Genomic DNA, 27,848 nt, shown 5'->3' with positions numbered 1-27,848 from the left:
ATTAAAAGATTAAGGCTTTCTTTTAAAGCAAAACCTAGTTATGATGCAGAGCCAATGCTACACGCTGGTGTAAGTGAAATTTTGACTTCATACCATAGAGACAGTAATTTCACTGCTTGGAAAGGATCAATGCATCTGTATACGGATGGAAATCATGACGTCAAACGAAGCAAGGATGGTTCGGATTTTTTTTTAATCCTAATCGTAAAATAATCTGCAATGCCAGAGCAGTTTCTGCAACATTTTGAACATGAACACAACAAATTGGTAGCTGGTTAACACATTTTCATAAAGTCAAAACTCAACAATTTTGCAAAAAAGTTTTCAAAGGACTTATTCCCCAACAAACAAGTAAAATTCCTACTCAGTTGGCAATCCCTATAAAGTAGCACAACATTAATGGTTCTGAACATTGTCTTTCAATGTCTTCCATTTATCTCTCAAAAGCTGTTTTGTATTGTCATCAGAAAATATACTATTAATACTGTTGTAAGACAGTTCCCAAACTTGTTCTCTTGATAATTGGAAAGTATCTGCTGCTACGGAGTACTCTTCAGTTAAGGAGGTAGAAAATACACCTTTATCATCAGTCTGCAATAAAACATAAACAAATTCAGTGAATTGATATCCTCCACAGAGCATGATTAAGGTTTTATCCATGAATTCTTTTAAAGTAATGAAATTCTATTAATTTTCTGCTTGGTTTATTTTGGAATTTGAGGATTTTAAAACAATTCAAGGGCAGAGTAACTCTAGATAGCGATCAAGATATCCTGACAAAAACTGTATGTCCACAACTGCCCTACAGTGACCTATCAATGGGTTTCTTTGTTATTTTTGCTACTCTTTGTTAATGGAACTTATGAATTCTAAAACAAAGAGCAACAAGAGCACCGCAATGCTGAGCGATATACGCCCAAAGGTACGACCTTTGACCCCTGTGACCTTGACATTGAAACAAGCCATCCAAACATATGCTCTGCACGTCATCTTGATTTGGTGAACATTTGTGCCAAGTTTCTTTAAAATCCTTCGAGCAGTTCAATAGTTACAAAGTGGACACAAAATAAAGTCGTATGACCTTTGACCCCTAAGTGTGACCTTGACCTTGAAGCAAGCTGTCCAAAACATGCGCTCTGCACGTCATCTCAATGTGGTGAACATTTTTTCAACTTTCTTCGAAATCCTTCAAGGGGTTCAAGAGTTACAGAGCAGTCACGAAATTGCTAACAGACAGACAGACACTGGCGTCATCACATAAAACGTCCCTTCGGGCGTATGATACCTCTTCAGATACTGAATAGATCCTGATGAAAGCTGCATGCACCATCCTCCTATATTGATCTATACTTGTTTTAAGTTTCATGAAGATCCATCCATTTAGTTAAAAATTCCTTTTTTTTTTGCCAACATGGCTTTTACTGGTTCAAGAGAGATAATACTATATGTAAGCAAAGGCCATGTGCTAATTAACCCTTACCCTGCTAAATTTCTATAATGAACTTGTCCATGTTTCAATTTGGACAGAACCATTAACTGTTAAAAGGGGTATTCGTTGAAAATTTACTGACTGAATAGCGAACAGTGCAGACCATGATCTGACTGCATGGATGTGCAGGCTGATCTTGATCTGCACTGTTCGCAAAGGCAAAGTCACTTGCCGCCAGCACACAGATGTTTTAATAACACTATTCCACTGCTAGATAGATGCAATGAAATGGTTTTCATTTAATTCCAACTATGGCAAGTTCTGTAAATTTAAACTGAAAGTAAGGGTTTAATATGCCAACAAAAGCTAATATACATCTTTTTTAGGGCTTCAGACCATCACTGAATACCATTTCAATAGAAAGTATTTAACCCCATATTTTCTATTTTTATCTATTCATAAAAAGTAGATGTAGCAAAAAGCGATTTTCTCTCAAGACATGTGAACCAGATCTAGGTCATAGTTTATATGAAACAAAGAAGGATTTGAATTAGTGACCTTTAACCTATATTTTGGAAAACGTAAATATTACCTTAAAAATCTTACTTCATGTTATGCGGAATACCTTGAAAACGCTAATATTTATGGGGGACTCGTTTTTGTTGATTTCTTGCTTGTGTCAGGCCATGAAATGAAATCCCAACAATCAAGAAGAGTTCCCATTCTGTTATCTTGATTAAGTGGAAATCCACAGAAGAAGCCTTAATAAAATAGCTGTTTCATGTAAACAAATTGTATATCCACAAAATTATTGACTTCGTAATATCAAGAAATCATTATCATTCATAGTGGACTAATTTTTGTGGTTGTAAAAATTATTTCACATCATTCAGTATAATAGGGTTATTTTAATAGTAGCTAAATCTGGGATGCTGTATTCGGCTCAAGTGGATTTTGCCAGATCTGATCTCACAAGGTGTGCAAGCACCGAGTGTGGTCAATCCTTGCAAAATCCACGAGAGCCAAATACAAAGTCCCAGATCTAGCTACTGTTGTAATGACCCTTTTATCATATATCTCCACCTTTTTGTTTGTTATTTAGTTATCGAACTAATTGCTAAATGTTTGTCAATTTTAGAACAGAAATCAGTAAAGTTTTTGTGTGTGCTATTTATAGGATTGTGTCAGGGCATGCATATTAAATAGAAGTAGTCTGGCAACATACAATACAAAAGGTACAATACAGAATTTTTTTCTGCCTGTTCATATTTAACTTGTGAATTACCAGCTGTATTTTTGATAAAATTTCTATAGGCATATAATAAATTGATTATTTAATGCACTGTCACTCAAACTAGCTAATTTGGTGACAACAAGAGTTAAATGATTTTTTCAGAAAGATAGTATTTACTTAAACACCAGGGTAAAAGTATAAAAGGCAGACAAGCTCGGAAAATGTCTACTTTTCAGCTGAACACAGTGCTGTGAACAACAGAAAACTGATACATTTTTTCTAAATATCTCTACTTTTATTGAACTTTATTTTCTGAAATTTGGAACATATGTACTCTAGTATGACAGAATTCAGTGTGTAAAATTTTGTAAATTTTTATCAAGTAATTACTGCCTTTCTGAAAAAAAGTTTTTTGTTGTCTGCTAGAAATTCAAATTTACCTCTGCTTGCTAAAGCCAGCCCACATAAAGGTTATGACCTCCCTTTCAGCCAATAACAGAATAGGGAAGTTTACATGAGTAACATCTTTATCTGACAGATGGCGGGAGATGAAAAAATAACTCCATTCAGCATTTAGATAAAGAAAAGAAATAAAATCTTCTGCTTTTTCTATAAACAAGCTAGATTTACTCCATAAATGATAATTCACTTTCTGATTTAATCTTCAAAATGTTGAACACATATTATATCACATTGTTCACAGTCATATTCTACATTTGTTCCACTCAATTATCAAGAGTTATAATCCCCAGCATTCCTGTATTGCACACATTACAGTAATTAGCTATGCCACCTGAAAGCTGTAGATAAAAGTGATTTTTATCTAGTTCCCAAAACATTGGTTGACCCATTAGGTTAGAAGGTAATTTGACTTCCTTGAGTATTGACCTACTTCAAACAAATGAACAGTAACTGTATAATTTGAAACTGTTACAGTTAAAATATATAGCTCTTACAACCAGATGAGTATTTTTGGTAAACTGAAATAAGTACTAGTAAAATTAGCAGGTCTGATTACTCTGAGTACCCTACTTTATAAAATGGGGGTATTCTGGTCACTGTGATAAGCTGAACTAAAACATTCCTAGGATATTTAGTCACCAGGTGTATATTTTTAGTGCAGCTTGTTAGTATTTACATGCATATTAAATATGGATATCAGAGCCAGTAGTTTCAAAATTCAATTTCTTGGAGATGTAAAAACAAATATTCAAACATTCATTATGTAATACACATACTGACATATATTGTTATAACTCTGAGAGATTCAAAAATTCTATGGAATATGTTTCAAAGAATTGTGTAAGTAAGCAAAAATATTTCCACATTTTAATATTTATTACATGAAATGCTAATTCCTGTGTACCATTGCTCTGATACTGATACAAAAGCAAAGTTAAGTTTAAACTTCTTAACTTCATCCAGTCATGTAAATTATTAGTATTTCAACAATGGAAAATATTTGTAGATACCCTTGTAGATACATAGGCTTTTTAATTTGTAGATGAGTATTTACTACAATTTATTCAGATCTGAAAAATATACAAAAGCACACGTGGCTCTGTTTACTAGAGATAAAGTTTCAGTGTTATCACCCATCATCTGTCAGATAAGCCCAGCCTACTCTCTAAATATGCTTAATGGCTTTACCACCGCAATATCAGCCAGGTAGGACCCTGCGTTTAAAACAGATTTAAATATGGAAGTGCTTCAATCTTGTTTTTAATATTACATTATTTCTTACTTATTTTGATTCTGTACATTTCAATAAAATTTTACTGACTATGTTCTGTACCAGATAAATGCACCATTTTACATAACGTGTTGTTTTGGAAGTTATGTAATTACTGCCTTATTTGTATATATTGAAAACAAACAAGTACCGAAACATCAGTAAAACAAGAGCTCGTCAAACACGAAATGCCCCCCTTGATGCATTCAGTAATTGCACAAGGAACAGAAATTATATGCTCACTGTAAACAAAAGTTCTACCATTCTGGTTTAATCTGACCTTGACCTTTAACCTATTAACCTAACAAGAGATTACAGAGTGATCTTGGCGCCATCCACTGAGCCATTTTCGAATGTTCCAAATTTCGAAACTAGCTCAAGGTCAAAATCAAGGTCAAATTTCATTTCGGTACAAGACAATGTTGATGTGGTCCAAATTTGAAAGCTGTTGCTTGAGAAATGTGAAAGCAGGTCACTAGATCAATTTAAAGGTAGCTTGAGAAATGTGAAAGTAGGTAAAAGGTAAAAATCAATGTCAAATTTCAAGTCAGAACACAAAAATATGCATGCGGTCCAAATTTGAAGCCATTAGCTTCAGAAATGTGAAAGTAGGTCACTCGGTCAATCTCAAGATCAAAGTTCATTTCGGTACACAAAACTATGCATGTGGTGCAAATTTGAAGGCTGTAGCTTGAGATAGTAGGTCACTAGGTCAAAATCAAGGTCAAATTTTTTTCGGAACACAAAACTATACAAGTGGTCCAAATTTGAAGCCCGTACCTTCAGAAATGTGAAAGTAGGTCACTAGATCAATCTCAAGATCAAAGTTCATTTCAGTACACAAAACTATGCTTGTGGTTCAAATTTGTAGGCTGTAGCTTGAGAAATGTGAAAGTAGGTCACTAGGTCAAAATCAAGGTCAAATTTTAATATGGAACAAAAAACTATGCATGTGGTCCAAATTTGAAGCCTGTACCTTCAAAAATGTGAAAGTAGGTCACTAGGTCAATAACAAGGTCAAAGTTTTTTTCGGTACACAAACCTATGCATGTGGTCCAAATTTGAAGGCTGTAGCTACAGAAATGTGAAAGTAGGTCATTAGGTCAAGATCAAGGTCAACTCATGTCAAGGTTCATCTTGCCACTCAAAACTATACATGTGGTCAGAATTTGAATGATGTAAGTTATGGACATGAAGATTCTAAGTTTTTCCCTATATAAGTCTATATGAACCATATGACCCCTGGGGCGGGGCCACATTTGACCCTAGAGGGATAATTTGAACAAACTTGTTAGAGAACCACTAAATGATGCTACATCACAAAATATCAAAGCCATAGTCTTTGTGGCTTGGACAAGAATATTTTCAAAGTTTTTCCCTATATAAGTCTATGTAAACCATGTGACCTCCAGGGCGGAGCCATATTTGTCCCTAGAGAAAAAATAATTTGAACAATCTTAGTAGAGGACCACTAGATGATGTCATATACAAAATTTCAAAGCCCTAGGCCCTGTGGTTTTGGATAAGAGGTTTTTCAAAGTTTTTTCCTATATAAGTCTATTGTGACCCCCGTGGCAGGGCCATATTAGACCTCAGGGCAATAATTTGAATCATCTTGGTAGAGGACCACTAGATTTCGCTACATACCAAATATCAAAGCCCTACGCCCTATGGTTTTGGACAAGAAGATCAGAAACTGTTTAACTGTTCCTGGCCAATGTGACCTTGACCTTTGACCTAATGACCTAAAATTCAATAGGGGTCATCTGCTGGTCATGGCCAACCTAACTATCAATTTTCCTGACACTAGGCCAAAGCATTCTTAGAGTTATTGGCCTGGAAACCATTTTACTGTTCCTGGTCACTGTGACCTTGACCTTTGACATACTGACCTCAAAATCAATAGGGGTCATCTGCTGGTCATGACCAACCTCCCTATCAACTTTCGTGATCCTAGGTCCAAGCCTTCTTGAGTTATCATCCAGAAATCGTTTTACTGTTCCGGGTCACTGTGACCTTGATCTTTAATATACTGACCTCAAAATCAATACAGGTCATCTGCTGGTCATTACCGACCTCCCTATCAACTTTCATGATCCTAGGCCCAAGTGTTCTTGAGCTATCATCCGGAAACCGTTTTACTATTCTGGGTCACTGTGACCTTGACCTTTGACATACAGACCTCAAAATCAATAGGGGTCATCTGCTGGTGATGACCAACCTCCGTATCAACTTTCATGATCCTAGGTCCAAGCGTTCTTGAGTTATCATCCGGAAACAGATTGGTCTACATTCCGACCGACCGACAGACCGACCGACCGACCTACCGACCGACATCTGCAAAACAATATACCCCTCCTTCTTTGAAGGGGGGCATAATAAACTTTAACACAGTTGATAAAATCATGTTGCTTCTGATCTTTTGGTATCAACCACAGGGCAGATTAAAAGTTTAGGGCATCAACCGTTGCAAAATCAATTTCACAAAATTTCATCTTATCGTTAGGAAATAAAAGGATCTGGTTCAATACCTGATTTTTTTGGAGTTCATTATACATTGCAAATATATTTTTAAGAAATATACCTGCTCAGAGTAGGAATTAGCTCTATGTAACTTATGTAAGCATCAACACTGCCCACATAGTCACAAATCTTGTTTCTCAAATCTGTAGTTCCACAAAATATGTCCATACACATTTGCCTGGTGAGTTATCGTACTTACACATATAACACATGGATGGTTCAGGTCATACCAGAATTTGAAGTGATGGTTATCGTATCCTGGCACTGTCATGTTGATAATGTTTGAGGATAAACACAACTCTGCAATACCAGAAAATAAAAGGTTCTATTTAGGGGTGTGCTGGTAAAATATGGCTCCATAGAATCATGAAACAAGAGCACCACAATGTGGAGCAATATATGCCCTAAAGGTATGACCTCTGACCCCTAAGTATGATCTTGACCTTAAAGCGAGCCTTCCGAAACATGCGCTCTGCATGTCATCTCAATGTGGTGAACATTTCTGCCAAGTTTCTTCGAAATCCTTCAAGGGGTTCAAGAGTTACAGAGCAGACACGAAACAAACTCATCTGACCTTTGACCCCTAAGTATGACCTTGATGCGAGCCATCAGAATTTTTTTTTAAAACTTTGGAGTAATAAGAAGCATTATCTTCAAAGGGGAGCAGTGGTCTAGTGGTTACAGTGTCAGCCGCTCAACCCAGTGAACGTGGGTTCTAGCCCCAATGGAGGTCACAACCTCGCCTTCTCATATAACACCAGGAAAAGACTTCAGAGTGATTAAAACAAGAGCTCGTAGAACACGAGATGCCCCCCCCCCCTTGATGCATTCAGTAATTGCACAAGAAACAAAAATTATTCGCTCACTGTAAACAAAAGTTCTACTGTTCTGGTTCAATGTGACCTTGACCTTTGACCTATTGACCTCAAAATCAACAGGGGTCATCTGCTGGTCATGATCAACCTCCCTATTAAGTTGTGTGATCCTAGGCCCAAGCGTTCTCAAGTTATTGTCCGAAAAAGGGTTTAACTGTTCTGGGTCAATGTGACCTTGCCCTTTGGCCTACTGATCTCAAAATCAATACGGTCATCTGCTGGTCATGATTAACCTCTTTATCAACTTTCATGATCTTTGGCCCAAGCATTCTTGAGTTATTGTCCAGAAACCGTTCAACTGTTCCTGGCCAATGTGACCTTGAACTTTGACCTAATGACCTCAAAAGCAATAGGGGTCATCTGCTCGTCATGACCAACCTCCCTATCAATTTTCCTGATCCTAGGCATAAGTGTTCTTGAAATATTGTCCGGAAACTTTTTTACTGTTCCTGGTCACTGTGACCTTGACCTTTGACTTACTGACCTCAAAATCAATAGGGGTCATCTGCTGGTGATGACCAACCTCCCTATCAACTTTCACGATCCTATGCCCAAGCATTCTTGAGTTACCATCCGGAAGCCGTTTTCCTGTTCCGGGTCAATGTGACCTTGATCTTTGACCTACTGACCTCAAAATCAATAGGGGTCATCTGCTGGCCATGACAAACCTCCCTATCAACTTTTATGATCCTAGGCCCAAGTGTTCTGGATTATCATCCGGAAACCGTTTAACTGTTCCAGGTCACTGTGACCTTGACCTTTGACATACTGATCTCAAAATCAATAGGGGTCATTTACTGGTGATGACCAACCTCCCTATCAACTTTCATGATCCTAGGCCCAAGTGTTCTTGAGTTATCATCCGGAAACAGATTGGTCTACATACCGACCGACAGACCAACCGACCGACACTGCAAAACTTCTTCGAAGGGGGGCATAATAAGCTTGAGGCTTTCATCACATTCAAGCTAAAATAAAACTAACTGTATAAACAAGAATGAGGTTCAAATTCTTAGTAAATTTGATTTGGCTGTCAAACTGCAAAATAAAAGAGATGTGAAAATTACCCACTAAATGTCCTATAGTGTCATACCTAATGGAATTTTATGACTTTCAACAAACTGTACAATATCTCTGGTCCCTCCAGCATCAGGCTGCAAGCATGTGCCATGTCCAATCCTGTCTGGTATAATTTCTTGTAACAAGGTCATAGTTTCTTCTGGGGCTGGAACCTAAATATATAATCAAAATAAAATTTACATATTAAGCTTACACCATTATAATTTTTGTGATCTTTAGCAATTATGCTATTCAGTTATATCGTACATTAATAATAAAACTCATTATGAGGAGCAATGCTGGAGCAGCCGGTTTGATTTTAAATCTCCCTGACAAGCTGACAGTAGAATAGAGTTATTTTTTCCTACTTGGAGAAGCTGCCACTTGCAAGAACTAGTTATTACAAATAGAGGTGGTCACTGATATTACACCAACATCAGAAAACACAAATAAAAGACTAGGTACCAGTGCTGTCATTGATTAAAACATTGAAGAATTATTCATTACCCTAAAAATTATCATTTAGAAATGTGTATTCAACCCCTTTATCATTCTCATCCATCAGAGGTTTGTCAAAATCCCCGAGACGAACCTCTGGTCAATTTCTTTCAATTATTTGGTGAGCATGCGCACTCATAATTACTACTGGAGTAGTTTATTTTTGGCTTTATTCCTCTTAGTTTTGTGTTGTTCCCCATCTGTGAATCCATGTTTTAGCAAATAATTGTGGTGCTTCACTGCAAAACTGTCTAATCTAGGAACAATACATCATGAATTAACAAGAGATTTACTTCAGCCAGATGTAGTGCTAACTTTAGTCCATGTTTCTGTGCCTCCTTAAACGCTGGAATGAAAACATCTGCATTGCCAACCTGTGAGAAAAAAAATGGTATATCTAACTTGTGCAGCACAAAGATTGTGATCCAATTTTATAATCTGTCATACCCGTGAATGAAGATTTCTGCAGTTCTATTGGGGGCATTGTTTTCAAGGTTATCAGATTGGAGACAGAATGACTTAGAACAGATCAAACCTAAGATTTTTACAAAGAGGGCATTGTAAACAGTAGTTTTTGTCAAATTTTGATGTTAAAAATACATGTTTTTTGTCCTTTAGCAATATTTGCAAAAATTAATAAAGTCATTACTTCAAAATTATATCAATGACCTGTCAATATTTTTATATATTTCAAAAGACAGGAAGCTATCTAGCTGGCTCACAGAAGGTTGATTGTTCTACATGTACCTGATAACTGCTTGTACCAAAAAATACTATACACTTTATTATTGTCATTCAACAACAATTGTAATAAACATTACTTCATACGATAATACTGCTAAGGATATACATCAATTATCAGTGTATTATAACTTTGTTTAGATTAAATTGGAGATTTAAGGCCCCTTTTTCGTAGAACATTGAACGCAAAAGAAACTGTCAATTATGACTGTAATAAACCCTGCGAAAAACAAGTGAGCCTGCACCAGTGGGACTCAGACAGGCAAAGCAACTGTTTATCATGAACATAATCAGCCAAAAGTCTACAAAAAAGACAGAGAACTCCAAAGCAACTATCTGTCATGAAAAACAAAATAAATGGCAAAAACTGTTGGATATAAGGCAAGCTGGTATTGAAATGTAAGGACCAAAACCCTTACACCAAACTTGAAGAAGGCTTATTGCTGGAAGGTTGGTGATTCTAACCAAAGGGTCCATCTCCATGTCAGAAATAATGGTGAGAGGGGCAACTGAGGTTTTCCTCCACCATCAAAAGCTGGAAAGTTGCCTTAAGACTTGAAATTTGCATCAGTAGAGTTGTAGAGGGAAGCGGTGGTCTAGTGGATAAGGTGTCGGCCCCTCAACCCAGGGGTCGTGGGTTTGAGCCCCTCTGGGGTCACGACCATAACTTCTCATATGACACCAGTACTGGTTTTTCCAGGAAGCGGACTCGAGAGTGGTTCCAATAAGCTTGAAGCTTTCATCACAATCGAGCTAAAACAAATTAGTATAAACTAAATTAAATTTGCATCAGTATGACTTAAAACAAACAACTATAAAGACCTAACAACTGACTCACATTTGGATCTCCACTTAAATCAATGCCAACAACCACACCTTTGCTCTCCTCCCTATTGTCATAAATAAACATTTTGTACAAGTGAATTCCATGCTATACAGTCATCTTACAAAAGCTGTCAGTGGTTTAGTAATTACAGTCAACTATGTTAATTACGGTAAGACTAATGATGGCCAAAAAGTGATCTTTATAAGCAAGTCGTCTTTATCAAGAAGTAGAGAGACACTAAAAATGGAAATGAAACTAGTGGCCTAAGCCGCCTTTAAGATGAACATGTATAAGCAGTTTTAACAAACTGATGAAGACTGAATGTGTTCCTCCTGATCTATGGTAATTTCTTTGAAATAGAGAAAGAGGATTTGTACATCAAAAAGCTAGAGTTCAAGAAAATATCTTTCCAAAAAACAAAAGTTATAAAATGTTTAGCCGTGCAGTAAATTGTGACTTATAGCCTTCCTCATTAGGCACAGCAAGAAATTAGTTTGTCTACCGACTAGATAATTTTTTTTAACTTTTTTAAATCATTTCTATATTCTGACGATCTTTCTTGGCTCGGAATATCTAGTATTTTGGTAAGAAAATGGACACAATTATACAAAATTTGAATAGCCTCAGGAGTTATCTCCTGTGAACAAAATACTGGGTCTGAACACGAAATCAATTTTGAACCATATCCATCTTAATATCTATGTATGTATAAATAATCTTGTCTGTTTAAAAATCTGTTAAAACACATTAAATCTAGAGGCAAGTACCTTTAAAAGCTATTACCTATATTTCACAGCCAGCTGTACTGTATCCATAGCAACCTGGAGAGTCTGTCTTCTATCTATAGCCAGAATTAATTTTACTATGATGTCTAAGTTCTCCTTTGCACAATCCCTGATTGCTTTAAGTACCGTCTCAATGTATGAGGTCTTTGTCATTCCTGTAGACAGTTCTTCTCTTGGAGTTGTACGCAATTCTATATATTTTACATTTTCTTCTGCAAACTCATGTATGACATCATATGTTACCTGTTAAATAAATTCTTAAACAAGAGCTGTCCGTAAGACAGCGCGCTCCACTATTCGGGGATTTGACAGTAAAATGAATATATGTCTCAATAAGAGACTTCTACTTTAAAAGGGGCATAATTCTATCAAGAACACAAATAAGAGCTATTGGGATTGTTACCACACATGCAGATGATGATGGTAAAGATATATTTTGAGTTTCAAGTCATTGCCTTCTATAGTACTAAAGTTATGTCAAGAAAACGCAGTTTGTTAAAAAAATTGAAGTATGAAAGGGGCATAATTTGGTCAAAAATACAAATCAGAGTTATGGGGATTGTTACCACACATGCAGAGGATGATGATAAAGATACATTTTAAGTTTCAACTCTTTATCTTATACTGCATTAAAGTTATATCCAGAATGCGAGGATTTCAAAAACACTTTAAGTACAAAAAGGGCATAATTCTGTCAAAAATACAATGAGAGTTATGGGGTTTGTAACCACACATGCAAATGATGGTTATAAAGAAATATTTTTAATTTCAAGTCATTATCTTTTAAAGTACCGAAGATATGTCTAAAAACGAAGCTTTCGAAAAAATTTAACATGAAAATAATTCCAAGTATAACAACTTTGTGACCTTGACCTTCGGTATAATGGGCCCAGCCCCTGCATATTCTTTGTTTGTATGCTGGACAATGTTTATGTGAACTTACAGTAAGATATAAGCAACAGTAACAAAGATATGACAGAAAAACAAAGGTTGCCGAAAAACTTTAACCTTAAAAATAACCTAAGTATAACACCTTGGCGACCTTGACCTTGGATATAATGGGCCCAGCCCCTGTACATACTTTGTTTGTATGCTGGACAATGTTCATGTAAAGTTACAGTAAGATATAAGCAATATTAACAAAGATATGACAGAACAAGTAGCTGCATTCAATAAACGCTTGATGCCCCCGGTGGCATCCTTGTCGATAGATTTTGCACCAAAACGAGGTCAAGGTCAAGGTCAAACTGAGGTCAGGTGATGTTTGAAGATGAGGAATTGTCACAGGTTACATCTGCATTAGTATCAAGTCATTCTAGTAAGGGATATTGATATTAGACGAAATGGTCCCATTTGGTTAACCAAGAGATGGCCCATATAAAGCAACCTAAGTCCAAAATGAGGTCACGGTCAAGGTCTAACTGAGGTCAGGTGATGTCTTAAGATGTAGAATGGTCACAGGTTACATCTGCGTTAGTATCAAGTCATTCTAGTAAGAGGTATTGATGCTAGACGAAACGGTCCCATTTGGTTAACCTCGTATGGATGGACGGATGGACATACGCACGAACGAACAGGTCAATCACTATATGCCTCCCGTATCAGTAGATGCCGGGGGCATAAAAACAAAGGTTGCCTAAAAACTTTAACGTTAAAAATAACCTACGTATATCACCATGGTGACTTTGATCTTGAGTATAATGGCCTCTACACATACTTTGTATACTGGACAATGTTTATGTGAAGTTACAGTAAGATATAAGCAACAGTAACAAAGATATGACAGAAAAACAAAGGTTGCCGAAAAACTTTAACCAAGAAAGGTCATGCTGCCACCGACGCCGACACCGGGACGAGTAGAATAGCCCCCCCACTATTCTCTGAATAGTGGAGCTTAAAATACCAAATATAAAGAATCTGAAATACAAGTAACAGACAGATAATCAAATCTGTTGTCTAATACAGACAGACAAAAGTATACACAACTTTCATATTTAAGCTGGTGATTTAAACAAATCTTTTTCCCATGAAATAGCTATAGTTTGTCACAAAATTTCACGTCCACAACATTAAATGATTTCCCAGCAGATGTTTTAAAAGAAAAGTAGTTTGAAATCATAGTAGAAATTGTACCTTATATAATGCTTTCTCATTATTTGTTACTTCATGAATCTGTTTGAATAATTTGAACACTCTGAAATGAACAACAACAAAAATATTTAAAAAATCTCAGAACTATATGTGATTTCTAACAATCAAACATTTGGGAAATGTCAGAAATATGTCATAACTAAATATCTGTCAGAAGGCACACAACTACCTAGTATCCACTTCAGTGCAACTGTCAGAAAGACAGAGACAGAGAGATCAGTTAGGGAGAGTAGCTGGTCCAGTGAAGAGACTTTATTCCTGAAAGACAGATCTTCAGATGACAATAAAGCATTGCAGCCGGTCGGATGCAGAGCAGGAACTTCTTAATTTCTCCACAATCAATATTTTCGGACGTCGAAGATTTTCATACAAGAGCTGTCACAGGAGACAGCGCGCCTGACTATTTCGATGCTGGATAGTGAAACTGGGCACATCTGAGAAAACTGGAGCCGTCACTGGAGTGTTTAATGACTCCAATGGTGGATGAAGATATTGCATAATAGCCTGAGTCTGTGTCAAAAATATAAAGTTACAAGAGCCATGTTAGACATGGCCAATCCCCCCGCCGGGCATATTATAATTGAAGGCTTAAGTTCCTGGCAAGTTAGTGTCTGAAAGTATTAATTTTGGGGAAAGCTTCGAAGAACCGTTTAGTTGTGGTCCACATCAGGGGTTTTAAAGATGTGGAAGAAAGAATAAGTCAGTGGTGAGGTGGTTTACTGCTAAATTTTATTAATTTTCATGAACAGTATAGCTATGATGTTTTTCTATATGGCTACTGTAAAAAGAAGGAATGAAAAGCTAACAGGGAACAAGAGTGCCAGAATGTCACAATATATGTCCGTCACAGCAAATTTCTTTACTCTAGCAGCTGTATTTGCAAATGGAATTTTAATTTTGTGGTTGTTTAGTAATTATTGTAAGACTTCTTTTGTTTTTCTAAGTCCCCAAAAAACTCCTTACCAGGTAGAGATATCTTAAAATACACCTAAAATTGGAAAAAAAAAAAATTTTAAGTCCACACAAAAATCTTTACCAGGTAGAGATTGGTCAAAATACACCTCAAAATTGGTTGTAGCATGCATGTTTTACTACAGAAAAGTGGTCTCGATTTTTCCCTACGACTAGTAATGAAAAAGTTACAATAAAAGCTATTTAAAGTAACAACAAAGGGAAGTAATTCTAAAGAAGGGAACTGCGCATGACACTTCGTCTCATGATGGTGTATAATTGTGCCAAGTTACATCAAAATCCCTCCATGCATGAAGAAGAAATGCTTCGGACAAAGTCATTCTTGTATCTGACCTTTGGTCTCTAAGTGTGACCTTGACCTTAGACCTAGGGACCTGGATCTTGCGCATGACACTCTGACTTGTGGTGGTGAACACTTGTGCCAAGTTATATTAAAATCCCTCTATGCATGAAGAAGAAATGCTCCGGACAAGGTTTTTGTTCTTGTATCCTTTGACCTCTAAGTGTGACCTTGACCTTAGACCTAGGGACCTTGTTCTTGCGCATAACATTCCATCTCGTGATGGTGAACATTTGTGCCAAGATATATCAAAATCCCTCCATGCATGAAAAAGATATGCTCCAGACAAATTTTTTTAACAAAATATGATAAAGGGGAATAACTCAAAAAATGGGAAAGGTAGAGTTATTGTTCTTGCACACTGCACTTTCTCCCAATGTGTTCTATCAGTGTATGAAGTTTGAAGAAAATCCATCCAGTACTTCTGGAGTTATGCTCCGGACAAAAATTTTTAAGAAAATAAGATAAAGTGAAATAACTCAAAAAATAGGAAAGGTAGAGTTATTGTTCTTGCACACTGCACTTTCTCCTAATGTGTGTGAAGTTTGAAGAAAATCCCTCCAGTACTTTTGGAGTTATGCTCCAGACAAATTTTTTTAAGAAAATAAGATAAAGGGGAATAACTCAAAAAATAGGCAAGGTAGAGTTATTGTTCTTGCACACTGCACTTCCTCCCAATGTTTTCTATCAGTGTATGAAGTTTGAAGAAAATCCCTCCAGTACTTTTGGAGTTATGCTCCGGACAAAGATCGTTGCGGACGGACGGACGCACCGACGGAGAGCATTTCTAATATCCCCTTCGCCTTTGGCGGGGGGATAAACAAGCAAATTTGAAGATCGTTGCAGACGGACGGACACACCCATGGACGGAGAGCATTTCTAATATCCCCTTCGCCTTTGGCGGGGGGATAAACAAGCAAATTTGATGAATTGGTATCCCCCGCCGAAAGGGTTTGTGGTGAGGAATGGCAAAAAAATATATCCGGCAAAAGGTTAAGGATGTTAATAAGAAGCAAATAATTTCATTAGTCAAAATCAATTTAACAGAAAACAAATGTTTAATAAAAGAGTACATAATAAATGTATGATACTGTGATCCTATCTAAAGAATTTATTTTGAATGGGATATGCTTACTGTAATAAGCTTAGCTTTTAAAATTAAATGCAGTTAATTGAAATGTGAGCTTGAAGTTTAACTGAAACGGAATATTGTCTTTGAGTGGTTTGGCACCAGGTGTTGCTGTTTAACATGTACATTTGAACTTAAAAGAACAGATGCTCTTAAGAGAACACAGGTAAGATATCTTGAACATGGCTGAGGACAAGGTTTGTGCAGTCACAACTTAATATATTTATTTTTTTAGGGGGTGGGGGTGCGGGGGAACGGAAGAGGAAACAAAATTTCACAAGTTGATTATAAATATTGATGGAAAATTAACAAGAGCACCGCCTTGCGGGTGCTGACGCTCATCTGATTTTTTTGTATAATAGAAATATTGTCCTACCCATGATTTTCTAAGTCTAAAAAGGGCCATCATTCTTGCAAAAAGCAGGATAGAGTTATGTTTCTTGATGTACAGTGTCCACTTATGATGGTGAAAAACTGCTGCAAGTTTTAAAGCAATAGCTTTGATAGTTTATGAGAAAAGTTGCCTTAAACATAATACTCAACCAAGAAAATGATTTTCTAAGTCCAAAAGGGGCAATAGTTATTGCAAAAAGCAGGATGGAGTTATGTTGCTTGCTGTACAGGGTCAGCTTATGATGGTGAACATGTGTTGCAAGTTTCAAAGCAATAGCTTTGATAGTTTAAGAGAAAAAGTTGACCTAAACATAAAACTTAACCAAGAAATCTGATATTTTCTAAGTCCAAAAGGGGCCATAAATCTTGCAAAAAGCAGGATGGAGTTATGTTTCTTGCTGTACAGGGTCAGCTTATGATGGTGAACAAGTGTTGCAAGTTTTAAAGCAATAGCTTTGATAGTTTAGGATAAAAGCTGACCTAAACATAAAACTTAACCAAGAAAACTGATTTTCTAAGTCCAAATGGGGCAATAATTCTTGCAAAAAGCAAGATGGAGTTATGTTTCTTGATGTACAGGGTCTGCTTATGATGGTGAACAAGTATTCCAAGTTTCAAAGCAATAGCTTTGATAGTTTAGGAGAAAAGTTGACCTAAACATAAAACTTAACCAAGAAATCTGATATTTTCTAAGTACAAAAGGGGCCATAAATCTTGCAAAAAGCAAGATGGAGTTATGTTTCTTGCTATACAGGGTCAGCTTATGATGGTGAACAAGTATTCCAAGTTTCAAAGCAATAGCTTTGATAGTTTAGGAGAAAAGCTGACCTAAACATAAAACTTAACCAGGCAACGCCGACGCCGACAACCGCTCAAGTGATGACAATAACTCATCATTTTTTTTCAAAAAATCAGATGAGCTAAAAATGAAAAAAAAAGGGTAAAAGGGTGAAGGGGGGGGGGGGGGGGGGGGGGGAGGATGCATGATCAGTGGTGGGCATGACTGGGTGGAGGAGTGAGGTGGGGGAATGGTACAACTTGCATGTTGATAAATAATCATGGAAGGTTTGAAAAAAAATCTAAAATAAGAAATGAAAAAAAAATTATTTTTTTTGGAGGGGGGGGAGGGGGGTTGGGAGGGGGAGGGGGGGGGACCAAGGCAAGTGGGTGACCAGGTGTGGGTGCACAACTTCACATGTTTATAATAAATGTTCACAGAAAAGAATGAAAGAAATTTAATGAAATTCTGCCAAATGGTAAATTTGTTATGTACAAATATGTGGATTTTTAGAAAATTAAAGGGCAATAACTCTGAAGATACAAAAGAAACCCTTTCAAAATTGTGTATGCACAACCACATTATAGTGTTCTAAATTCTGTTAAAGTTTCATAGTTCAAGGTCAAATATATCAAAAGTTGTGATGCAGAAATTGCCATATCTATAGATCTATAGTACCCTATATAGTTAACACTGGAAACTTCTAAGGGCCATAACTCTGGCGTTACTTGGGCAATCTGTCTGAAACTTGATGGGCCCCATAATCTCATAGTGGTGAACATGTATATGAAGTTTGTTTAAAAAAAATTAAATAAGGAAATTAAATAATGAAATTCTACCAAATGGTAAGTTTGTTATGTACAAATATGTGGATTTTTATACAATTAAAGGGCAATAACTCTTAATTTACAAATAAATCCAAACGAAATTGTGTGTACACAACCACATTATGGTGAGCTAAATTCTGTTTAGGTTTCATAGTTCTAGGTCAAATATATCAAAAATTATGATGCAGAAATTGCCATATTTATAGTACCCTATATAGTTAACACTAGAAATTTCTAAGGGCCATAACTCTGGTGTTACTTGGGCAATCTGATTGAAACTTGATGGGCCGCAAGAACTCATAGTGGTGAACAAGTATATGAAGTTTTAAATAAATATTCCCAACCATTTCCTAGGGCCGTCATCGATAGAAACGATATCGATGTATCAACGATATTTTTTTGTCGATCGATTATCGATTCCCATTTTCAAAAATTGATATTTTACAGAGAGAAAAAACTATCCAGATAAACACTCAGACCCTCAAAAACAATTAAGCTTACAAAGTTGTAAATTTAGATAAATGCAAAAGAGAAGTGAAGGCAAAATAAAAATGAAAGATTTTATTAATTTTTATTTGTTTCTTTTATTTTCATAAATACAAATACAACACAATCAAACAGTAATATGAAAAGTAGGCAATAAAACTAAAAATAGCATTTACAGGAAGGTATATAGTATGCATATGAACAAATAGGTTGTTAATCTAACTTAATAATCGATATATCGATGTATCATCGATATTTGTCTTCTGATATATCGGTATCATCGATATGCCTAAGACCCAATCAATGACAGCCCTACCATTTCCTAGATATGGCTCCAGACGGACGGACGGATGGAGGGAAAGACAGACGGACAGACAATGCCAAAACTATATCCCTCCGACTTTCGTCGGGGGATAATAAGAGAGGTAAAGATAAATTGTATTAGAATACTATTTAAGTATAATTCTAAGCAAAAAGGGGCATAATTCATTAAATATTGCTGCAAGAGTTATGCATCTTGTGTCATATGATGTAGGTGATGATGTGGAACAACTACTTCAAGTTTGAATCAAATGCATTTCATAATAACTGAGATATAATGAAAATGCATCAAAATTAACCTTAAATTCTAAGTAAAAGAGGGCATAATTCATGAAAAATTAGCGCCAGAGTTAAGCACCTTATGTCATATGACGTGGGTGATGATGTTGAACAACTATTTCAGGTCTGAATCAAATCCATTCAGTAATAACAGAGAGAGAGTGAAAGTGCATCAAAACTTTAACCTGAAATTCTAAGTAAAAATGTTGAACAATTATTTTAAGTTTGAATCAGATCAATTCAGTAATAACAAGGATAGAGTGAAAGTGCATCAAAACTTTAACCTGAAATTCTAAGTAAAAAGAGGAATAATTCATGAAAAATTTGTGCCAGAGTTATGCATCTTGTGTCATATGATGTGGGTGATGACGCTGAACAACTATTTCAAGTCTGAATCAAATCCATTCAGTAATAACAGAGATAGAGTGAAAGTGCATCAAAACTTTAACCTGAAATTCTAAGTAAAAAGGGGGAAAAATTCCTGAAAAATTTGTGCCAGAGTCATGCACGTTGTGTCATATGATGTGGGTGATGATGTTGAACAATTATTTTAAGTTTGAATCAAATCCATTCATTAATAACAGAGATAGAGTGAAAGTGCATCAAAACTTTAACCTGAAAATCTAAATGATAAGGGGGGATAAATCATGATATATTGGTGCCAGAGTTATGGCCCTTATGTCAGATGATGTAGGTGATGATGAGGAATAACTATTTTAAGTCTGAATCAAATCCATCAAGTTATTACAGAGATAAGTAGAAAAAAGAGAAAGTGTAAAAAAACCTTTAACCAAGGTGGAGACGCAGAAAGACGCCGACGCAGGGTCGAGTAGGATAGCTCTCCTTATACTTCGTATAGTCGAGCTAAAAAAATTCTATGGTAATATCGTCCTACCAAAGCAGGACGAAATTAAATCTTTATCTCTAATAAAAGTTACTATCAAAGGACATGCAAGTTATTGCCTTATAGTCATATATGGTAACAATTTTAACAAGATTCAGTTAACATGAAAACATCCAAACATTTTCGATGCTTAGGGTTCAAGTAAAGTGACCATAAGTGTTTTGTTAAAAACATGATACAAGTTACAAAATTTAAGAAGCAATGCAATTAAATTATACATCGAAATGTTCATAAATATACAATACAAGTAAATTCTCATAGAAAGGCAATACTAGTAGCTATCTAATAAAACTTGTAAAAATTACAACAGGACAAAAGACAAATATAAATTGCACTATCTTACTCTTTCAATGTACCGGTTTCACCCTTTTTAAACTTAAGGGAAGCTGGATTGTAAGTTATCTGCTTTCCTTCAACAAGTTGATGCATGGTCGATTCACTAATGGATCCATTGATGTGTGCATGGAGCTCCTACAAAATGGTATAAATTAATAATATATCATAGTTTAGCAGAATTGTAGTCATCTATAAGGAGCACAGAACTCAAACAAGCAAAATAAAAGCAGACTCTGTTTGATCTTGTCTGTTCATGATAGGTAATGAAAAGTGCAACACCCCTCCCCCCCCCCCCCCCCAAGTATCATCTTAAGCCGCATTCTATTATAGCAAAACTGAATGTTCCCTATGATCCAAAAGGACCAGACTATATAAGAATACAGAGACCAAATACAAGGAGTTTTACAGCAATCACACAGCACTTAAAGACTGTTATAAAAATTTAGTTTAAGCTCAAGCTGGACTGTGAGGAAACCATTGATGGTGTTATACCCTAGCTCAAACCCATGATAACTGAAATGAGAAACAAGATAGACTTCAGCTTTAAGAATTCAACATTTACTTATGTATACATTGTGAATTACATTATAACAGACCTTTCTTGCTGCATTAAAACATCCTTATGGCCTAACTACTCTTCAAATTTATAATCATAATTCTTAATAATGAAAAAACTTAAACACTTTGACTTACCACTTTTGGCAACTTTTTAAAGAAATCCTCACTCATATTTGTCTTTCAACACTCCTAGCAGACAGAAAGATGACAGTACTGAAAAAAGGGAATTTTCAAATATATAAGCCTGTTTCTTGTTGATTCAAGCTTTCTCTTCAATTCGAGCCCTTGTGTTTTAGTAAAATTCATGCTCATGTAGCATGTTTTTCCATCAGAAACTTGTGTCATGTACAATTTAAAATGCTTTGGAAAATATTAGTAATGAAACCACTGAAAAATTGCGTAATTTCCTGTTTTAATATTTTGCATCAAAAATTGCTTATTTCAAAAGGAAATTACATAGAGGGTAATATTGTAAGCCAATATTTCAAATTAAAAGCACCCCGAGCATATTTCGACTGTTGTAACAAGTGAACAAGAAGTCAATCTTTATAGAAATTTGCTTTATGGAAATAGACTGTGCAAACATTAACACTTATTGACCTACCAAATAAAGGGCTCGAATCGATGAGAAAGTTTTAAAATGATGTGGAGTTTGACCTCCTTCAGTCTCACGCAAAAAAGTACATATAAATGATGATAACATTGTAATTCTTAATGTCCATTAAGATAAGATAAGATAAGATTTATTTTGAGTCGGCAAGACATTTACAAATAACATAAGCTCTGAAGAGCTTTTTTTAACCGACTATATAACAAGTGTTAAATGCAAATATTTTTGTAACAACAAACAACAATTATTTAACTGAACAGGTTTACAAAAATATGCAAACCCTAAAACGATTTAAGAGGCTCGAATCAAGGAGAAAGCAGCATATTCAGTCAAGCCCCAGCCTAAATGTCTTCTCTGACAGGCTGGCGACGGACACATACTAGAGCTCAGTCTCCCCTTGTGTTTATCCTTCTTTTAGCATACTTTATACTGTTCTGTATCTTTTAAACCTAATTTGCACAATTGTAAACAAACACACTGTTTTTCCAGACTCACGCCGCCCAATTCATTTTAACCTGTCCGAAACATTGTGGAATGATACTAATTTCACTTGGGTGATAATTACATTTTACTCTGACTTTATCCTAGACTCCCTGTGTAAAATTCAAACTTTAAACTAAAATCAAAGTATTAAATCCATATAATATTTCAATCAAACTTTGAAGTTTTGTTGTTTGTAGCATCATCTGGGGCATGTGCAGTGAAAAATCTTAATTTGATTTCTGAAAAAGTGTGATATATATTTCTAAAGTGACTATATGTTCATTGTAAAAATACTTTGTTTTACCCAAGTGGAAACTGACAGGTACTCGAAAATGCAGCTCTCTGATTGGTCAGTTAAAACCTCTGATGTCATGATAAAGTTATGAATTGTGAACCCATGTTTTAATATAAGAACAGAAGGTGGGACATAATATATAAGAAGGCACCATTTCTTTGATATTTCTTTATAAATTGAAAAATAATGCACATATTTATGAAAATAGGCCACTCAAAGCTAAATTTGCGGTTCTAGTGCCAGTGATCATAAGGCGTAAAAAAAAATTGTTTGTTTCCGGTATCCCGACCTACCCTAAATTTTTGGCCTGACCCTAAATGTTTTTATGGCCTTGGAGAATATTTTTTTCAACTTTTTGACAAAAAGTTGCAAAACTGCACTTTTTATGCTTTAAACATGACCAAAGAACTATAAAGTACACAGAATGGCAACTTGGGATAATCCCGCGTCATCTCGTGTTAGCGTGTTATCTTATTTCAAAGCGTTTGCCGACTTGATCAGTCATGATCAAATCAACAGATGCTTACTGAAGTATAAAACTGGTGATACGCCCGGCACGTAATAAACCAATTTGAGTCCTTTTTCAAACGAAAACTGTTGATTTCTCAGACTTTCAATCATAAACTCATTCCTTCCCCGTGTAGAAAATACTAATAACATTAAAAATGCACCATTATCATGATAAACAAATGATCCGAAAGTAACCTTATTTCAAAGCGTTTGCTGACTTGATCAATCATGATCAACAGACGCTTACAACGAGATCTCATTCAGTTGTCACGGGATGTTGGCGAGATTTGCTCTATATGCCTTTCAAGTTGCTGATCTGTTTATTTTATAGCTCTTTGACATGACCAGTGATGTTAGAAATCAACTTCCTGATGCTCTAAAGGCATACAACCCCCTTACTTGTATTCTTTTTTTTACACAAAAATAATTTCCGAAAAGTCTCCCTTAATAAAAAAAAAATTCAAAAAAAAAAAAAAATTCCTACCTACCTACCCTATTTTTTTTTTTTTTAGCATGTTACCGGAAACAGAGAAAATGTTGTGCGATCCATCCTCAGCCAAACTAGCCTACAAAAAATAAAAACAGCCATTTAATTTATCCCAAAGCATAAAAGCATACCCAGACCGACCAACAAAAGGAAAACTCAACACTACCCAGTGACACTCGCACCGCAGACTCTACTTTCGTTTACACCGGAAATGATTCAGACATTGACGAATTAGTTTATTAATCGTTCTCGTCAAAGCGGCAAGAAGGCAACATTACAACATATGCTCTGCTCTGAAGAACTTTTGAACCGACTGTGGATGTAGCGGCTAAGCCCCTACTTACGTAAGGTTCACTCCAAACAAATTACAGATAATCAACTTCTTCCAAACGACAGAAAGCATAGCATTTTGATAGTAGATTAACGTAATAGTATGATTAAACATTATTTTCAATCAAATGAGGTATTTTATAGACTGCTATTTAGTCAAATTGTAGTAGGGCAGCGTATAAGGGTGCACGTATATAATTCATTGCTGTTCAGCTATCTTTTACAGCGACGTGGTAGAGTGTCCGCCTTAGGTGTGAGAAGTCCCAGGTTCAATTCCCGGTCAGCCTGTTACAAAATGAGGGTAACATGTATAGAGAAATATTTGGCTTAAGTACACTACTTGTCTTGAGTACTTAATTAAAATTTTAACCATATGAAATGCATTTACATGTTACATTTTGCGAAAGAATTTTTTACAGTTATATCAGTTGGATGATGCGATTAACGTCAAAATTATTTAAGAACTAATTTATAGCAAAAGAGTGTTTTAACACTATATATGCACGATGGGCGAATATACGGTGGGCGTAATAATTTCACGAGGGTGCAGCCCGAGTGAAATTATTTATACGACGTATTACCGCCCGCGTGTACAAATGGTGTTAAAACACGGTTTTGCTATAAATTATTTCGATTCTAATATGCCCTTAATCTAAAACACTAGATGAAATACAGTAGCGCTTTTTCTTGGTCGCATCAAAAACATTGACGTCACCGCACGTTAACGTGACTTCATTCTAGCGTAAGTGTTTTAACAGTGAAAAGCATATAATAGGCCTAATAACAATAATAATGATAATAATCATAATATGCATTCGTTTAACTTGTTTTCTACACTTTTCGGCATTTTTATTTACTCAGATACATCTCTGAAATCCGAGACATTACATCAAGTACTGTGTGGTGCTGTTTTGTTTTAAAGATCTATCACCCGTGTTGTAAAGAACATGATTTGTAACGGATTTTCGTCAATTTTCGACCATTAAAGTTTTAAAGAGAACACCATACTAGTACACCTTACGACTGCGACCAAATGTTCTAACGTTACCGAAATATCCTCTGTGGAGAGCCATGGTAATAATCAATCATCCGCGCATTTATATGTACTGAATAATGTGAACTTTAATACTTCTTATAAGTTACAATCAGGATTTATGAAAAGACGCAAATCACTTTTATTTCGTTTAACATATTCATTGTGCCATATTTGATGATAATTTTCCACACAAAAAGTGGTGTAATGAGGTATCATTTATATAGATAACTTTTGCAGTCTGTCAGTATATAAGGTTCTCATAATGTTTTAAAATGTAACAGATAAACTAAAGTGATTAATTACATGTTTTCCATTGGAATTTATATATTAACATTTACATGGCATCGATAATATATGTGCTTTGTCAGAAGAAATCATACCATATATTTATGCATAAAGATCCCACTTAATCTGCGCTAATTAGTGTTAATTGGCATTCATCGAGTTTCTGATATTATCAATGTCAATTTGCAGGTAGAAAAAAGTTAGAAATTGTCAGACTGGATTCCCAGGCTATTAACGATGCTCTGACAAATGAAAAGAAAGTGACCAAAAGTGCATTTTTACGGCGGATATGAGTTACGGAAAATTTAATTTTCCATCTTTTTTCTGAATAATCAGCTTATCTATCTACTAGATCTACAAATCTTATTTGCACATTATGTTTTCGTAAAGGTCGATCAGTGAACGTTATTGTGGGAGATATCAAATGTTCCGACGCCTTTATTTTGACTGATTACATTGTAACGCAGATTTTTTCCGATGAAACTGAAAGCGAGTTATAGCCCTCTGGATCTGGAGCTTTTTTTTTTAAAGTCAGGCATGGAGCAAGTTATATTTTCAGACCGCAAGTTCGGTGGGTTTTTTTTTGTTTTTCAACCGGGGGAAAGAATGAAATTTCCAGCTTTTTGACGCATGTTTGTCCAACTGCGTTTTATATTCGTCTTTGTGTATTTGATCTGTTTTAAATTTACCAATGTTGATGTTTCAGCTATTTTTCAGATCGCGATTTTGATCTTTTGAATTTTGAGAGAGGACAATGGTCCAACTTTGGTGATGATCTCTAAGTAGTTCTTGAAAAGAAGTGGTTTAAAGGTTTTCTATTTTTACTTCTTGTTGCCCCTAATACTGTCAGATAGAACTATTTGATTAAACTTTAGAGAGGAACCTTAGAAGGAAGCTACAGACCAAGTTTGGTGACGTTGTCAAAGTTTGTTTTTTTCTATTTTCAACCCACGCGGCCCCATCAAACGATTCTTGAGAAGAATTCGTTAAATGTTTTACCATTTTTAACACTGGCGTCCCCTAAAATCGGCCAAACGAAACTATTTGAACAGAATTAAAAGAGGACCTTATAAGGATGCTACAGACCTAGTTTCACGTACGGGTGATGATTTATCAAGCGCTTTACGAGAATTTTCTATTTTAAGCTCAGGTGGCCCCCTAAGTCAGCCAGACAGAACTATTTGAAGACATTATAAGGTGGCTATTAGACTGGCTCCCATCCCTATGTTTGTTCTGTCATATTTGTGGAAGTAACTCCAGCAGGTTGATCCTGTATTAACATCTTTTATTGCCTCTTTATCCAAACATAGGTATGGTAAGAGATTAGTGGGTATTTCTTGGATTTTATAGAAGTGGATTCATGTTGATTAAACTGTAAGTTTGGTTGATGTTTTTTTTGACGGTAAAAGGTAAAGGTAAAGGTCTTGTTTATTATAGTGTCACCCCTACTGAAAAGGCCAGCCAATTTGGCTTATGAGACACATTTATTGTTCGTACCAATTACCTCCTTTGCTGGTATTTGCTGCACTTGGACACATTTTGGACCAGGGCAGGGTCAAGTATCTGTGATGTGATGCACCATCCGAGGAACTCTTAATGAAACTGAAATAAATGAAAATTCAAGATAGAACAGAGTGTAACTAGAGCTATCACTAAAGGTGATGAATGTACCCCCCGCATGCACTGACACAGTACATTGCAATCTGACACACACAAGACTGCATAATTATGTGGACTGTATGTATATAGACTGTATGTATACAGTATAGTAACAAAAAACAAAGTCCCATAACTATGCAGAATATTTATCTAAAAGAATGTAACATGCCCCATGCACAACTAGGGTTGGTACTGATCACTTGTGTGAAGTTTCATTAAATTGTGTGCAGGGTTTGGTAGATTAGGCACGCACAAGATTGCATATGAAGACTGTATGTACATAGTATGTTAACAAGAAACAAAGTCCCATAACTCTGCAATTTTTGTCGCTGAAAGAACCTAACATGCCCATGCACAACTACTGTTGTTACTGATCAGTTGTGTGAAGTTTCATTAAATTGTGTCAAGGGGATGAGGAGAGATGGTGCGCACAAGATTGTGTCTATGTCTATTAGTATAGTAACAAAAAAACAAAGTCCCAAAACTCTGCAAATTTTTTTTCTGAAAGAACCTAACATGCCCCATGCACAACTACTGTTGTTACTGATCACTTGTGTGAAGTTTCATTAAATTGTGTCAAGGGGATGAGGAGAGATGGTGCGCACAAGATTGTGTCTATGTATATATTATAGTAACAAAAAAAAAACAAAGTCCCATAACTCTGCAAATTTTTTTTCTAAAAGAACCTAACATGCCCCATGCACAACTACTGTTGGTACTGATCACTTGTGTGAAGTTTCATTAAATTGTGTCCAGGGAATGAGGAGAGATGGTGCGCACAAGATTGTGTCTATGTATATAGTATAGTAACAAAAAAAACAAAGTCCCATAACTCTGCAAATTTTTTTTCTAAAAGAACCTAACATGCCCTATGCACAACTACTGTTGGTACTGATCACTTGTGTGAAGTTTCATTAAATTCTGTCAAGGGGATAAGGAGAGATGGTGCGCACAAGATTGCGTCTATGGACAGACGA

At 35.8% G+C, this 27,848-nt stretch overlaps 1 protein-coding gene across 5 annotated transcripts; it reads right to left on the bottom strand.

The window, feature by feature from the left end:
* Nucleotides 1-174: 174 nt before the first annotated feature.
* Nucleotides 175-23,802, bottom strand: LOC123566138 (adenosine deaminase-like protein). 5 transcript variants are annotated; one of them, XM_045360014.2, is made up of 10 exons: nucleotides 23,728-23,802; nucleotides 21,312-21,389; nucleotides 20,626-20,753; nucleotides 13,836-13,896; nucleotides 11,701-11,945; nucleotides 10,930-10,981; nucleotides 9,644-9,724; nucleotides 8,887-9,025; nucleotides 7,118-7,218; nucleotides 175-591 (listed from the first exon to the last, which is right to left on the bottom strand). In XM_045360014.2, the coding sequence occupies exons 2-10, from the start codon at nucleotides 21,345-21,347 to the stop codon at nucleotides 397-399; spliced, it is 1,038 nt and encodes a 345-aa protein (XP_045215949.2). In that variant the 5' UTR covers nucleotides 21,348-21,389; nucleotides 23,728-23,802; the 3' UTR covers nucleotides 175-396. The 5 variants fall into 5 exon arrangements, with proteins under 5 accessions (XP_045215949.2, XP_045215947.2, XP_053406119.1 ...); XM_045360012.2 differs by having other exon boundaries at nucleotides 23,563-23,764; XM_053550144.1 differs by having other exon boundaries at nucleotides 23,567-23,764.
* Nucleotides 23,803-27,848: the final 4,046 nt, after the last annotated feature.

Source organism: Mercenaria mercenaria, chromosome 8, assembly GCF_021730395.1.
Source record: "Mercenaria mercenaria strain notata chromosome 8, MADL_Memer_1, whole genome shotgun sequence".
In the NCBI taxonomy this organism is placed as follows: Eukaryota; Metazoa; Mollusca; class Bivalvia; order Venerida; family Veneridae; genus Mercenaria; species Mercenaria mercenaria.
This window is presented reverse-complemented; position numbering and strand designations above follow the sequence as displayed.